General features: G+C 35.5%; 1 protein-coding gene across 3 annotated transcripts in view; it reads left to right on the top strand.

Annotated features, from left to right (window-relative positions):
- DGKH (diacylglycerol kinase eta) overlaps window positions 1-13,968 on the top strand; it is a 184,537-nt gene extending 170,569 nt beyond the window's left edge. For all 3 annotated transcript variants that reach the window (XM_030311579.1, XM_030311572.1, XM_030311589.1), the window contains exon 30: window positions 1,088-13,968. In XM_030311579.1, the coding sequence (XP_030167439.1) occupies window positions 1,088-1,140 (53 nt within the window). In that variant the 3' untranslated portion in view covers window positions 1,141-13,968. The remainder of the gene's footprint in view (window positions 1-1,087) is intronic.
- The last annotated feature ends 370 nt before the right edge of the window (window positions 13,969-14,338 follow it).

The following is a 14,338-nucleotide window of genomic DNA, read 5'->3' as shown; positions in this document are numbered from 1 at the left end:
CCCACATCGGGCTCTGTGCTGACAGTGAGGGACCTGCTTGGGATTCTCTCTCCCTCTCTCTGTGCCCCTCCCCTGCTTGCTCTCTGTCTCTCTCTCTCTGTCTCTCTCAAGATAAAGAAACATTTTTTAATAAAAAAAATAAAAGCTAATTAAACAAAAAAGAAATTACAGGGTTTGGAGGCCTTCACCCTTTCTTTTAGTTTTTCAGGTAGTGAGCATCATGGCTGTCTTGTATGCATCTCCTTCCTTCCTACAACAAGTATTTCTTTGCCAGGTGCCTGCTGTGTGCTGCACACTCTGGAACCATCCTCCACTTCTGAAAGCTAAATATTGAATTCTTGGCTCTTTATAGAAAGACAGTTCTGTAAGAAACAAGGAGAGTTCTGAGGCAAAGGAGCCACGAGTGTTTTGAGGAAAAGCATCAACCCACAGAGAGCTATGTTTATGTAATTTTTTTATACTTCTGCATTACAAAGTAGAAAGGATATTTAAATAGACCACTCAAATCAAAGACTCTAAATGTAACTGTAAATGCATTTAAATTCCACATGTAGGTGGTGGCCACTAATATCTTTCTTTAGGATTAGGCTTTACTTTTAAGTTTACTACTTTAGGAAGGATGTTCATGGTTGCCTTAGGACTAACTGTGGATGCCCTGATGTCACATGCCACTTTTCTCAGAGATCCCAAAAGGACCTGTGTTTTAAAAAGAAGAAGAATAGGAGAAACCAATTTTGACTCTTAAAGAATTGTATTGTGTATAATTTATGATAGTGTTAACGTTTAAGAGTTTGTGTAGGATGCGATTTTTTTTTACTGGTTGGCAATTTTTGCTTTATAAATTGACTTTTATAGTTTTTGCTTCCTAAATCATTGATTATAAACTAAACTTAATGAACTGGATGCTAATTATACTATTTGCTGGTGAAATATTTAAACCTCGGTCTTCTCTGGTCAATAAACTTCTTTCTTTTCCTTCTCTTTCTTTTTTCTTTTTCTCTTTCCACCTTTTTTCCTCTTTCTTTCTTTCTTTCTTTCTTTCTTTCTTTCTTTCTTTCTTTCTTTCTTTTCTTTCCTTTTCTTTCAGGACCTGGGGATAACGAAAGTGGGCCATATGAAGCGAATTCTCCAGGGAATTAAAGAGCTTGGAAGGAGCACTCCCCAGTCTGAGGTGTAATCACATTGGTGCTATTCCTTGGAAGGGAAGTAATTGCTACTTAATACAAAGCTCTTGGAAGCAGTTGTCTGTTTCTGTAGTCTTCTGCCTAGAAAAGTAAGCACCACTGAGCACCTCTGTGGCTTGATATTTTGCTGTGGGTGAAAATTTTGATTTGAGGTATTAGAAAATATTTTCGTGCCAAAAAAATACATTCCACAAAGCCATTTCCTTATTGTGCAAACTTGACATGTTAAAATATGCTCATATAAGTAAGAAGGTAGGAGGAATCTGAGACAATTGCATTGTCTAAAAGATGGAAATGTTTACTTTCCTTAAACCTGGTCAGATGGAATGTTCTTACTCTGTGACTGCATAACAATATGTGGCTAAAACTCTTAGGTTTCACTATTGGAGGCATTGGCTTCTTCCTTAAAATAGTTGGTTAGGAGATTAAGATGTAAATTAAGCTGTGTTTTGAATGTTAGATGGGTATCGCCTCACTTTGCTAGCATTCAGTGGTCATAGAATATGGTTAAAACCCCTCAAATATTATGAATGAATGCAAATCTTAATGCACGACATTCCTGCCTGAATTGTCTTTCTTTTTCTTGCATGTCACATGTAATATCTTAAAACCTGGCTTCCATGTCAGTTTTAATGTAATTTAATTTATTACTGCCTAAGTACCTTTTTGTTGGTTAAAGGCACTTTTCTGTTCTTTGATGTGGGATTTTGGATAAATATTCTGTATCTGAGAATTTGTGAACATGTGTCTGTGCCATAATCAACAAATGATACACATTTTATGCAAGCCAATTTTATTTCACTCTATTATCAACACTAGGTATGCACAGTAGGAAAATTTTCTGGATATTTCCATAAAAGTATGTGTTCTATTGCCGAACAAAACTTTTATAGCTTCCCAAACCAAAATTCCCACATTTTGTTCTTATCTTTGGTTTTAATTTAGTGTTTATTCAATAACCTGTTTGTATTTATAATATAGTGGGCTGTTGACATCCAGTTTTCTGAAGGTCTCAGCTGGGGTTTGTATACTGATCGTATGCCGATTGGTCACCCAGACTTATCCACTAGCTAGAGTGACTACTGACACAACTTCCCAACAAGAGATTTACATTTTTTCTTAAGGGCTTTTATCTCATCTCATTCTTATACCATTATTACTATTATCTCACCTAATTCTTATATCAGGCAGGTATTATTTTCTTGTTTCTAAACCACTCTACTTCAGTGTAGCTCAGTACGAGTCAACATTACAATTATCAAATCTTTGAAAGCCAAAGGCACACTTGTTAAAAAGTCACCAAAATATCCTCAGACGATCTTTCTTTAGGCGTTATGTACCAAAAATTAATTGTAATATTTCAAAATCTCCTATATAAGAGAAGTAAACAGGGTATTGACCCAGTGGTAACAATTTTCATGAAGTAGCCTTCTAAGCAGGTGCTCTGTAGATACAAATACACACACATACACATATACACATATATGTGTCTATACACATATACCGTGTTTGTATATTCATGCTTAACACACATAATCTTGAAATGTACTCTCACTGATATTTTCTAGACAATTATTTGCCAAATGCTTAATGAGAAATATTAACGGGAAAGCACTTAAAATGAACTATTGTCAGACACAATTTAATTGTATCAAAGAAGTTTAAACATTTGACACTTTATTCTTATTTATACATTGCATATTTACTAGTAAAATCACAAAATTAAGACATCTTAAAAATAAATGAGCCTGATGGGTTCCTGACCAAATATGTCTGACTATATATTCTACCTAAGTTGTGAATAAATAGAAAATTTTCAAAGGAAATTATATCAAGTAGCATGAAAGAGTAAAAAACCACTCACTTAGTAAGTGTATTGTTACCCTCATCTATGAAATCAAAGGGCTTCTCTTCCAGTCCCTTGATAATCCGCACCCCCTGTCCCCTGCAAGTTGTCCCGCTCTCTTCCAGGCACTTCCCTGTGAAATTAAAATAGAGATGGCAGAGTCTCGGAATTCTGCTGAGGACACAGATACCTGTCCAGCTCTACCAAAAAGAGAAATGTAGGTGCAGAGAGGCATGGGACTCACCAATGAATTTTGGGTTGATTTTCACTCACCCAAAATACCCCTTTGCCAACAGAAGAGACTTAAGCTATTACATGTTCAGAATTTGAGAGTAAGATGTAAATGATTAAATTTTTTTGGCTGATGTTGATCTTTTTACTCTTAGGTAATAACTCTTTATGTTGTAAAACCTCAGTTAATAGACTCTTAACTAGAGTTTTCCTGCAGATGGCTTTTGGATGAGGAAAATCCTTTAAAATGACAATTTCAGTATCTTTTTTTTTTTTTTTTTTGTCGTTAAATTAGAGCAGTCTTTCCTGTATGCTTTGTCTATGCATGGCTGTGTAGGATCCACATGACTTTGCCCACACCTGTTTGCCAAGATGGTATCCTCAGAGCCTCCTTAGGCCCCTGTCAGCCTCACAGAGGAGCCAGCTTCTTACAGTAGATGGAGCTATAAATAGAAAGTAGAAAGAGCTTCTCTCTGGGAGGTGATCCCAGCTCAGGGGAGTGCAGTTGTGGCCTCTGTACCCTGATCCATTCAGAAGCTGAGGTGAGAAGCTTAAGCCTACTCTTGACTGTCAGCTGTAACTGTACTGTTCCTCCCCGCTATGCTCTCCCACACCTGGATAATTTGGGAGAGGTGAAGGGGAATCACAGCCAGCATCCATTTCCTTCAAGTCTTATTTCTGTGAGGAAGAACTTGCCTTTTTTTTTTTTTAAGATTTTATTTTTAAGTAATCTCCCTACGCAACATGGGCCTTGACTCACAACCCCGAGACCGAGTCACATGCTACAGTGACTGAGCCAGCCAGGCATTCCAAAACTTGCTTTTCAAGAAGGAAAGGGACAGGGTCAGGCCTAAGTAAAATTTCAAAGGACTCAATTCTTCCCTTCAGTGTTATTCCACCTCCCTTTCTGAGTTTCCTTGCCAGCTTTTGGCCTCCCATTTCCCACATGCCCAATGCAGTGATGGTTGCTCAGATTCTCACTACTCTTTGGTACCTTTTCTTCATCAACTTCCATACTACAGAATGACTGCTTTCACCTCTCCCCGCTTGAGTGCCTGTTGCGGATCCTCTGAACAAAGTGCTAGGAAGAAAACAATTTAAAGAAAACGAATTTTACAGTTCACATTTTAAAAAAGGAAACTTGCTAATCTAAATGAACGGATGGGTTAGATGATTTCGGGACCGTGATATAGATTGCTCTGGCTGAGAAGAGATGACCTGTGAATGTTGAGACCCTTGCTGTCCAGTATTATAGGCACTTAGCCACATGTGGCTGTTTAAATTTACATTAATTTAATTAGAAAGTTAATTTCTCCATTGCACCAGCCACGTTTCAAGTGCGCAGTAACTACAATAGACAGTGCAGGTGTTAAACATTTCCATCATTGCAAAAATCGTACTGGCCAACACTGGTCTAGATCATTGCTACTCAAACGTGGTCCCTGGGCCAGCAGCATCCATGCCACCTGGGAGCTTATAGAAATGCAGAATTTCAGGTCCCCTCCAGACCTACTGAATTTCAATCTTCTTTGTAAACAAGATTTGGTGGTGGTTAGCACTGGCCTAGCCACATTTTATCGCTCCCAGATATTAAGGATCCGAATGCTTCAAAAAGCCCTCAAATAGCTCACTCCCCAACCCACTACTTCCTAGAAATCCCAGAAAGGAGCTTTAGCTCATTCATCACCTTTGCTAAGTTTTCTTCTGAATGCTTATTCCTAATTCTGGTTCTAGATAAACCCTGCCTACCCAGGAGTTGTATTTGGGTAGCTAAGATAGAAAGGGGATGGGCTAGCGGGCGTAACTGGCCTCTCTCCAGCTCCCTACCTCATGTTGAAGTCACTAACAATCTACGTTTGCTCAGTTTCTTCCTAATGTCACATTCACATTTGTTCACAACTTAAGTCACAGGGAACATTTCAGAAGAATATGTAAGGAGATAAGTAAAGACCAGGTCAGTCTCCTACAGCTCGTACATTTCACTTTCTCTTATCATCAGATTATCCTGTTGACGTAGTTCATGCTTGAGGATACAAACAGCACACACACATTAAATGAACCAGTAAGCATGGAAAAAAAAAAAAAAAAGAGCCAAAATGATTCCAAGTAAAGTGAATGTGTCATTAAAGCTCTCGGGAAGGCATGTTTTGCTGGACTTTTTTTTTTTTTTTAATGCTAATTTATCTTGATTTTCAGACAGTTAATAATTCCTTAAAATAGTACCTGAGATATATTTTGATCCTCAAAATACAAATTATTTTATTCTGTAATAAGATCTTTCCCAATGATATATTGTCAGTAATCCTTCACTTAATAATTTTTACATATTGATATCATTTACCAAAACATTACTGGCTACAGATTCTTTAGCTAATTTTAATGAATAAAGAGGGCACCACTTGAGTCTTGATAGAAGTTATTTTTAACAGGCATCAAGAAAGAAAATATTCATGCAAAGCTATGACTTAGAAAATTACAGCGGAAACTTATATATACATCATTTCTAAAGTACATTATCTGTTATTTCTGACTGAACTGACAACACAGTGGACTCTCATGTTCTACACATGTGAATCCTACATGGATATAGTTTTTCACTAAAGTTCCTTAAATGTTACATCTCTCAACCTTGACATTTAGGATCTCTCCTGCCCTCTTCCTGCCAAACGAACTCATCCTGCATTTTTCAGATGCAAGTTGGGTAAAACCATGGGTTCAGAGTTTGATAATAACACAAGTGGCAGTTTTAAAACACCAAGCTTTTAAAGTCAGTTGGAAAGAGTGAAAAGTGAAGATTCCTCAAATACTAACTATTGGTCAATGGAATAACCTCTCTGGGCAGTTCCCACAGCACTCGGTAGCCTCACCTCTCCCCCTCTGGCTTCCCCTTGCCGAGGGCCATGGAGCCTGGAACCCGTCTCTGCTATGGCATCTCCCAGGTGACTTTTGTGTAGCAATCTCCGTGTCAGATGGGTAACACAATGCCTCTGCAATCGGATGCCTTCTTAAAGAAACACGCAAAACTTTAAAAAGGCAAAGATTATTGGTTTTTATAATACCCAAAGGATTCTTTACCTTTATTATTGTTCCTCTTTGTTATTGTCTCCAGATTTTGTTTTGAGATATTTCTGTTAGAAGAAAAAACTGTAAATGTTTATCATTACAGAGAACAGAGAGATAAAAGACAGCTGGACTGTACCTATTTCTATACTTCTTTCTGTTATTTTCGGGAAAATAACTTTAACAGTAACTGAGACTTCGTTAAACTCAGTAACAATGTTTAAGATAAAGACCCATATTACTACTGTAGATGGACAGATTGATTCCCCTTATGTAACTAAGATCTTCTATTTACATATATTTATATCTTCTCTCTTAATTTCTTATGCACATCCAAGTTTAAGTTGGAAAAATAGAAACCAAGCCACTACTTAAAAGCTATAAAAACTCCACCTAAAATATTTCATTTTAGCTACAAGTTATTCATTGTATAGGAATTTATAAATAGCCTGGGTATTTCATAGGAACTGCATTTCAAGAGTAAATTAACCGTACCTAAAAGAACATAGGGATACTTTTAAAATGCATTAAGATAAGTTTCATATTCCATTGATGATGCTATTGAAGTAGGATAATGCAGTTAGATAAACAAGCTAAAAAGAAAAAGAATATATTTTGTGGTCCTTACTGTTTGCACTATTGTTTACCACAGGTTAGCCATATCTCTTTGTATATTCTAAGTATTAAGCTGATATGTAGCTAAAGATTTCTTACAGTTCTGGTAACTGGTAACTAGTGCTGTGAAAGGTTTTGGTATTGTAACATTCCCAGTTTTGTGAGTTATATATTGTATATTGAAGATGATTAATAAATTGGAGTAATATATTTATCTAGAGCTGGGAAGATATGATAATTATTTTCAAATCTTCACGTAAGTTGTATCAAATTTGTTTCTTCCTCTTAAGTGAGATAAAAGTCTCACTTTTGTGTTAAAATGTCTATTTATACAACAGGTTTCTCCTTTTACTGGTTTTATTAATTTTCATATTAAAATTTTTCTTATCTTTTGATACCAAAATAATTATCCTGCTGGTTATTCAAACTGCCAAGATGTATTTTAGTTTGCAGGAATTTTGGCAGACAAAATATTTAATAACAAACCAGCTTTGTATATTTTGTGGCTTTGGAGGTGAGAATTCTACCTTTGAATCTCTGTGTGAGGCAGTGCTCATATCAACAAACTGAATAATAAGACAGTATTACTTGTGATCATCAGTAGAAGGTTTTCTCAAGTTGTATAAATCAGTGCATTTATTTATTATGTTGTGAAATTTAATCTTTATACAAAATGCATATTCTAGCTCTTTTCTTTGTTACTGCTGTGGCTTAGGGTATAATAGCTCTGTTAACGATTTACTTACGTACTTGAAGTACTCATTTCTGTCAAACAGATGCCCAGTTTTTTTTCCTTCTTAAAAAAAAATGGTATTTTTCTGTTTTTACCATCGTAGGTAACTGAATAGTAATAGGGACTTTGTTAAAAAATAATTTGCATATTTAAAATACATATAGAAAAAAGGCATAAAGCCAAAATAAAATCACCAATATTAAGAATTTAATGTAACCAAGGGATTCACTGTGCTAGATTTTGCCAATATATATTTTATCTTCAAGTCAGAACTTCTGTGATAAACTTTCCATTTTTCTTTTAAAAGAGAGAGAGCTCTGTGATTGTATGCCAATATAACACTAAACTGAACATTGAAACTCTCAAACCCCAAAAATACCGCGTACTTCAAGGGGCCAGCTTTAGATTCCAGGGTGAATATTTTTAAACACGTGTTTGCATTTGACTCTTGTCTACTTTACAAATAGTAACCATGATGGTTAATGCTTTATTTGTTTCTGTCAATTAAGTCAGTGAGGCTTGAATTGAGTTTTGAGTTATGTTTGTTTTAAAAAAGTATTCTCTGTTCAACTCTTTAAAAAGCTAGAAATTGAAAACATAAGGGCATAACCTACCAACCAGAATAAAATCACATGTTCTGACTTAAGGTGAGGCAATGTTGCATACCAAAGAAAACAATTTAACTAGCCCTAAATTCAACCATTTTATTGTTTTACAGTGTGAACAATAGGTGAATTGTGAACTATTTAAGAACAATAGTAGGAGATTAAGAATTTACTATAATTTTAAAGATATGGAGTTTTATATTAATTTTACTGTTGTATAAGCAATGATTAAAGGGAGAAAAAAACATATGAGAAACATTATATGGAAATATGGAAACATTATAGAAGAAAATGGAGCTTGAGCTGGATATTTGCCAAAGATTTGGAAATGAATAGTTTGAACATAGATATCTTTCACCTTGTACGGTAGAAACACAGAACATGTGTTCCGTGTCTAGTAGGCACAATACCACAAAACCTAAAATAGTTACGAAATGATGTCTGAGACTGTATCTGTATGTTACCAAAATAGCCAATGAATTCAGGGAGCTCATCCCACTGTTGCAATTTAGAAGTCATTTAGGCAGGTAGTTTGGATGACCTCATCATTTGTGTTTATTACAAAGTGAATGTCTGTGCTTTGTCAACTTTGTGATTGACAGAAGGAGAATGAGTCAGAAGGACTTAGCTAGTTCCTATAGAATATTTGTAAATGTGGATCAGACCATACCACACAAGTTGAAGAGATTTTCATGAACTTGCTAAGCCTTGAGATTTGTTAGCAGTGATAGATTTTCCTTTTACTTGAAACAACAAAAGATTATTAGAATTTACAATATTATAAATAGCTGAATTATATGATTCTGCAGATGGGTATATGGTTTAGATTTAGGTGGTTCTGTAACTGACTCTGGCACTGGCTCGCTATGCCTTTTCTACAAACTATGTATGTTTTGGTGTTGCAGTTTTCCCAATGAGACATAGCACTCAAAATGATCAATTATAAGTACTTGGTAATTCTTCTTTTACCGAAAAAATGATGTAAGTGTGAATCATACTTAAATTTACCAATTGTTTTTTCTTTAAGTGTATTTGTTTTGAGAGCACAGAGACAGTGAGTGGGAGAGGGGCAGACATCTGAAACAGGCTCCACTCTGACAGCAGAGAGCCTGATGAGGGGCTTCAGCTCCTAAGCTGCAAGATCAGGACCGGAGCCGGTCAGACGCTCAACCGACTGAGCCCTTCAGGCGCCCCTTAAATTTACCAGTTCTTTCCCACTGTCATTTGATATACAAAGAAAGACTTCCAAAACTATAGCATGAAGATTACAAGTCCAGATTAATATCCCTGATGTTGCATTTGAAATGAAAGTGAAGTTACATTAATCCTCTCTGTAGCAGAGTAGGGGATGGGTATTTTCACCTGTTTACTACAGGTTCATATTATTCATTTAAAGGCAGGCTAAACTCTCATTTCTAAAATCTTCAGAAATTCAGATTCATTTTGTTTTTTCTACATTCACCGCAAACAACCATTGTATAGTAGCAGATTGGTTGATTTTTTTTTTTAATTAAGACCTTCATGTCTTTTCTTAGATTAACACCCAAAAGAGAAAAATGTCACTTTAAATCAGTGGTTACAAAAATGAAATACGGGACTTACTTGTTTCATGCTGTGACATCGCTTGCTCTCTGTACTAAATGAATTCTGAATGGTTTTCTTGCTGTTTGATCTGAAGCATGGATCGTTAGCTACATTTCCTGGCTGTGGAATGGTACTCCCTCATGAAAAGTACCTGCAAAACTTCCTGTAAAGAAACTAAACTGGAGATTATTTTAATTATTGCCATAATGGAAATCTGAATTTAGGGGAAAAAATTCGAATAACCATGTTAAAATCATTAAATATCGATGAAGGTAAGTGAATATTGCCTTCTATTTTTACCTAACATTTGAATTCAGTCACTAACTGATAACTTAAAAATTTTGTCCTGAATATAGCATAATATGATAACTTGAAAGTCCTGTTACATCCCCTTCCCCTAAAAATGTTGAAATTATAAAAGGCTGTAAACTGGATGATATAGAGAAAAGACCAAAGCAGAACTCGTTTGCATGGGATTTGGATCTGTCTTAATGACACAGCCTAGTTTTCATGAAGACGGGTCTCTAAACAATTCCAGAATGATTTGGTAGAGTGACGGGAAGAAATTATTTTTCTGGGTATTTGTGTCTCACAATGACCTGATATACAGACGGCCCTAGTATAATTAACATTAATTATAACTTCTGTTAGAGCCTACCCTGTTTACAAATCTGTTGTGCAGCGATTTTTTAATATACATAATGATGAATGAATTGCGAACTTGGACAGTTCTTTTGTTTCCTCTCCTTCTTTGACTTGAAAAGCTTTCAAAAAGCTTTTGAGATGACATAATTTTCATAGCAACATGATGTGACTGCCTGCTTCTGCCAAGAAACTCCTGAACTAAAATATGGAACAAAACAAGTGCTTAACCCCAATCTTGTTTTTGGATTGTGTTTGCAAAAGCATTCCATATATCAAAGTTTTCTCAGTATTTATGCAGTTGCATATTTCATTTTTTGTCCGTCTCAAAAGTTGCATTGGCATTTTATGTTCCATTTCTAATTATATGCAGTAAAGTGATAATTCCATTGCCGTAGCTCAGCCCTCTGCTGATACAGACCTTCGTGATTTTTCTCTCCTGTGCTTTTGCCGTAGTTTTTCAGCAACCGGTTTTCCTACATACATTGTTTCCTACCTCTAGTTCATCTTCCACATGGTTGAACGGAGTGGGAGTGGTCTTTCTGAAATGCATTTTCTTTGTCATTCCTTTGCTACAATTTCTTAGGTAGGTTCTTTTTTTTTTTTTTTTTTTTTTTTTTTTTGGAGCATAGCAACCTAACCCCTTACTGTGATAGATAAGGGTCTCTATGGCTTTGCCTCTTCCCATGTTCAGCTGCCATTTCCTCTAGAGGCCTTTTGTAATTCATTGCCTTAGCATAATCACTTGCTAGAGATCAACTCATTCAAAACTCGGTTCAGATTTAACTTTCCGTGGAGCTCTACCTGACTTCCCAAAGTTAAGTATTTCATTCATGTTGCATAGCATCTTGAAACTTTCTCTGTTAAAATAACATCATATTTCAGTAATTTCATGTGTGTGTGTGTGTGTGTGTGTGTGTGTGCCTGCCTTTCCTCCCCCTACCAAATTTCTCCATCTTTGTAGTCTCAGTGTGAAGCTACCATATAATAAGACTTCAATAAATGTTTTTGAAAGAATGAAGGTCCTATGGAACCCAAACTTCTCTATAATTTTATACTTTCACAAATGCAAGCTTAGACTTCCCTGAGCCACACGAGGGATGTGTGTATTCATGAGCAGGTGAGCATGTGTGCACTCTGGGCACACGTGCCAACAGGAGATAAACATCAAGGAAGAAAGATTGTTTCGAAAAGGATAATCATTTGTTAGTTTTTCGTCAGAAGTGTTTACCAAATCTGACCAAACCTGAATTCTTGTTTCTAAAAACGAGGCTTACAAAATTTTCAAATCGCTGTCAAATTCTTGTTTGTAATTCATGCATATGCCCTAAAGACCACCTTGCTGTTTCGCAGACACATTTAGTGTCTACAGTCTATATAAACACATGCATTGATCACCTAGACAAAATAAGGAAGGATATTTGGGAAAGAATCAGAACTAATAATGAAGGTGAAAGTTTCTCAAAAGTAATAGCCAACCAGAGATCTAGGCTGAATTGGTGTGATTTCAGGTCATTTATAGCTAAGGATTATTTCATTTTTTATGATGCAAATGTAAGATGGCTTGTTTGTGCCTGTTGTCTCCCCCTTCTAGAACATAAAGACTAAGATCTATTACCTAAGCGTTTGTTTTGTTCTTTTCTGATTCTATAAAACACTTCAGCCACGTCCCCAAATCGTGATAGAGGTCAACACAAAAATTCTTTACAGTTAATAATTCCTAAAGTTAAATAGTAATCAAAAATGCATGTAATTAAATTAAATGCCCTCTTCCTTTGCTCATGTAAGAGACATTTTTCCACCTGCTCTGTACGGGGCACTTGATTAGATGCTGGTTATACAATAAAATAGTCTGTCTTCAGAATTATTTTCTACAGTCTGAGAAATTGGGGGGACACTGTTTAAACCAAATGTTCCTCAGGTTATTTTAGAATAATCTCATTCCACCCCAAAAAATCAACTTTGCGTCATGAAATATTAATCCCATTTTTATGTCCAGTTTTTGCACTTTCAGGTCAGCCATAAATAATTTTTCACCATCACTCGTCAAGTATATCTTTCATCGATCCCGTAGAACCCCATCTCTATAGGTGCTATGTGTGGTCCAAGTGGCTAATAGATTTCTAGAACATGAATTCAATGTCAAGTCCATTTTAGAAAGGCATATATCCCTATTAATGCCATACACTAAAATATATGAGGTATGGCTGTAAACCCACAGCAGAAGGAAAAAAATTATAAAGTAATGCTTTCTAGTATAGTTCAAAGACTCCATTTGAAATTAATGGGTTGATATTTCCACCTCAATTATTTTTAATTTTTAATGGGAGTAGAGAGTAATAATATTTAACAGGTAGCATACTTATCTGAGCATATAGTAAATATACTACAAGTATTTGTATGCCACAATGCACTGATATTGATGAAAGAAAGCAAAAATATTTGACTTATAAAAAATTAACTTCTCTGCATATTTATTGATGGTTAGGCAATAGGGTTCCTTTATGAGAAGGAAAAAAAAATATTGTCAGTAAGTATGGAAAAAACATTAAGTGTGTGTATTTTTACCTTTTGATAGGCATATTTTGAAGTCATTCTTACCCATCAATATAAATAAAGTATCAACCATTTCTTCGTTCTCTAGGAAAAGAAATTTTTAGTTTGATACGATTTTACTCTTTGTTCGATACTGTAAAAGGTCCACAAAAGGAGGAGACTTGGCTGGACACTTAATTTACCTTCCCATAAAGATAATCATAATTATTTGCCTCCTGTTTATTATCATGTTGAAAACCTGACAGTGTAGCTCCTTTTGTCCCTCACATTGCAAAAGATAGTTTTACTCTAGCCTTTGCCATATTATTTATAGTTAAGAATTTACTACATTTTGGTAGTCTGTTTTGAAACTTTTACTTGTATCTGAAAGATGCAGATCATGTCTATTTATTATTACACAACGGGCTCTGTTTGCTGCAGAAAAGAGTGAAACTTTTAACTGCTTAGCACATTTGCCAGTGAAATATACCTGACAGAGCAGAGGTTATAACTTTGGCTCTAATTACTTTTAATAATGGTAAGGAAATGTGTTTTGTTTGTTTACATGCTGTTTACAATGGCATAATTTTTTAAATATATACAATTGAGATATTTATTGCATACTATTTTAAAGATGTTTTATGTGTTTTCACCTTTGGAATATATTGTTACAGTTACTTATACAGATAATTTGGGTGGCTTTGTTAATGTAGCTAGTAATTTTTATGACTACTAAGTGACCAGTTTTCCGTGCCTTTTATTGTGGGATGCATGATTATGTATTTATTGTACGGAAGTCACTGATGTGTGTATTTTTGTACTTTGCTGGGAGTAATGGTTGATCTCGATGTACATGATGATGAGAGATGCCTTTCCCAAAGGGCACTGCCTTGAGATCGTCCTTCTCAAAATAAAAAGAATGCATTTGGAGAATGTGTGAAGCCTACTTTCTTTCTGGGAGAAAGTCTTATTTTTTTAATTAAACTTTTTATTGTGAGATCATTGTAGATTCACATACAGTTGTACAAAATAGTACAGAGAGAGATCATGTGTACCTTTCACCCATTTCCCCCCCTATGATAACATCCGGCACAACTATAGTACAATATCACAACCAGGCTGTTGACACTGACAGAGTCCAGATGCTGGACAGTTCTTTCACCCCAAGGCCATACAAGGATCCCCTAAGCTGCCCTTTATAGCCACACCTACTTCCCTCCTGCCTCCATCCTATCTCCACTTCTATAATTTTGTCATTTCATTTTATATTAATGGATCATACAGTATACAACTTATTCCCACC

The sequence above is a fragment of the Lynx canadensis genome, chromosome A1 (genome assembly GCF_007474595.2).
Source record: "Lynx canadensis isolate LIC74 chromosome A1, mLynCan4.pri.v2, whole genome shotgun sequence".
NCBI classification, from domain to species: domain Eukaryota; kingdom Metazoa; phylum Chordata; class Mammalia; order Carnivora; family Felidae; genus Lynx; species Lynx canadensis.
Note: the sequence above shows the minus strand (reverse complement) of the source record. Positions and strands in the feature narration are given on the sequence as shown.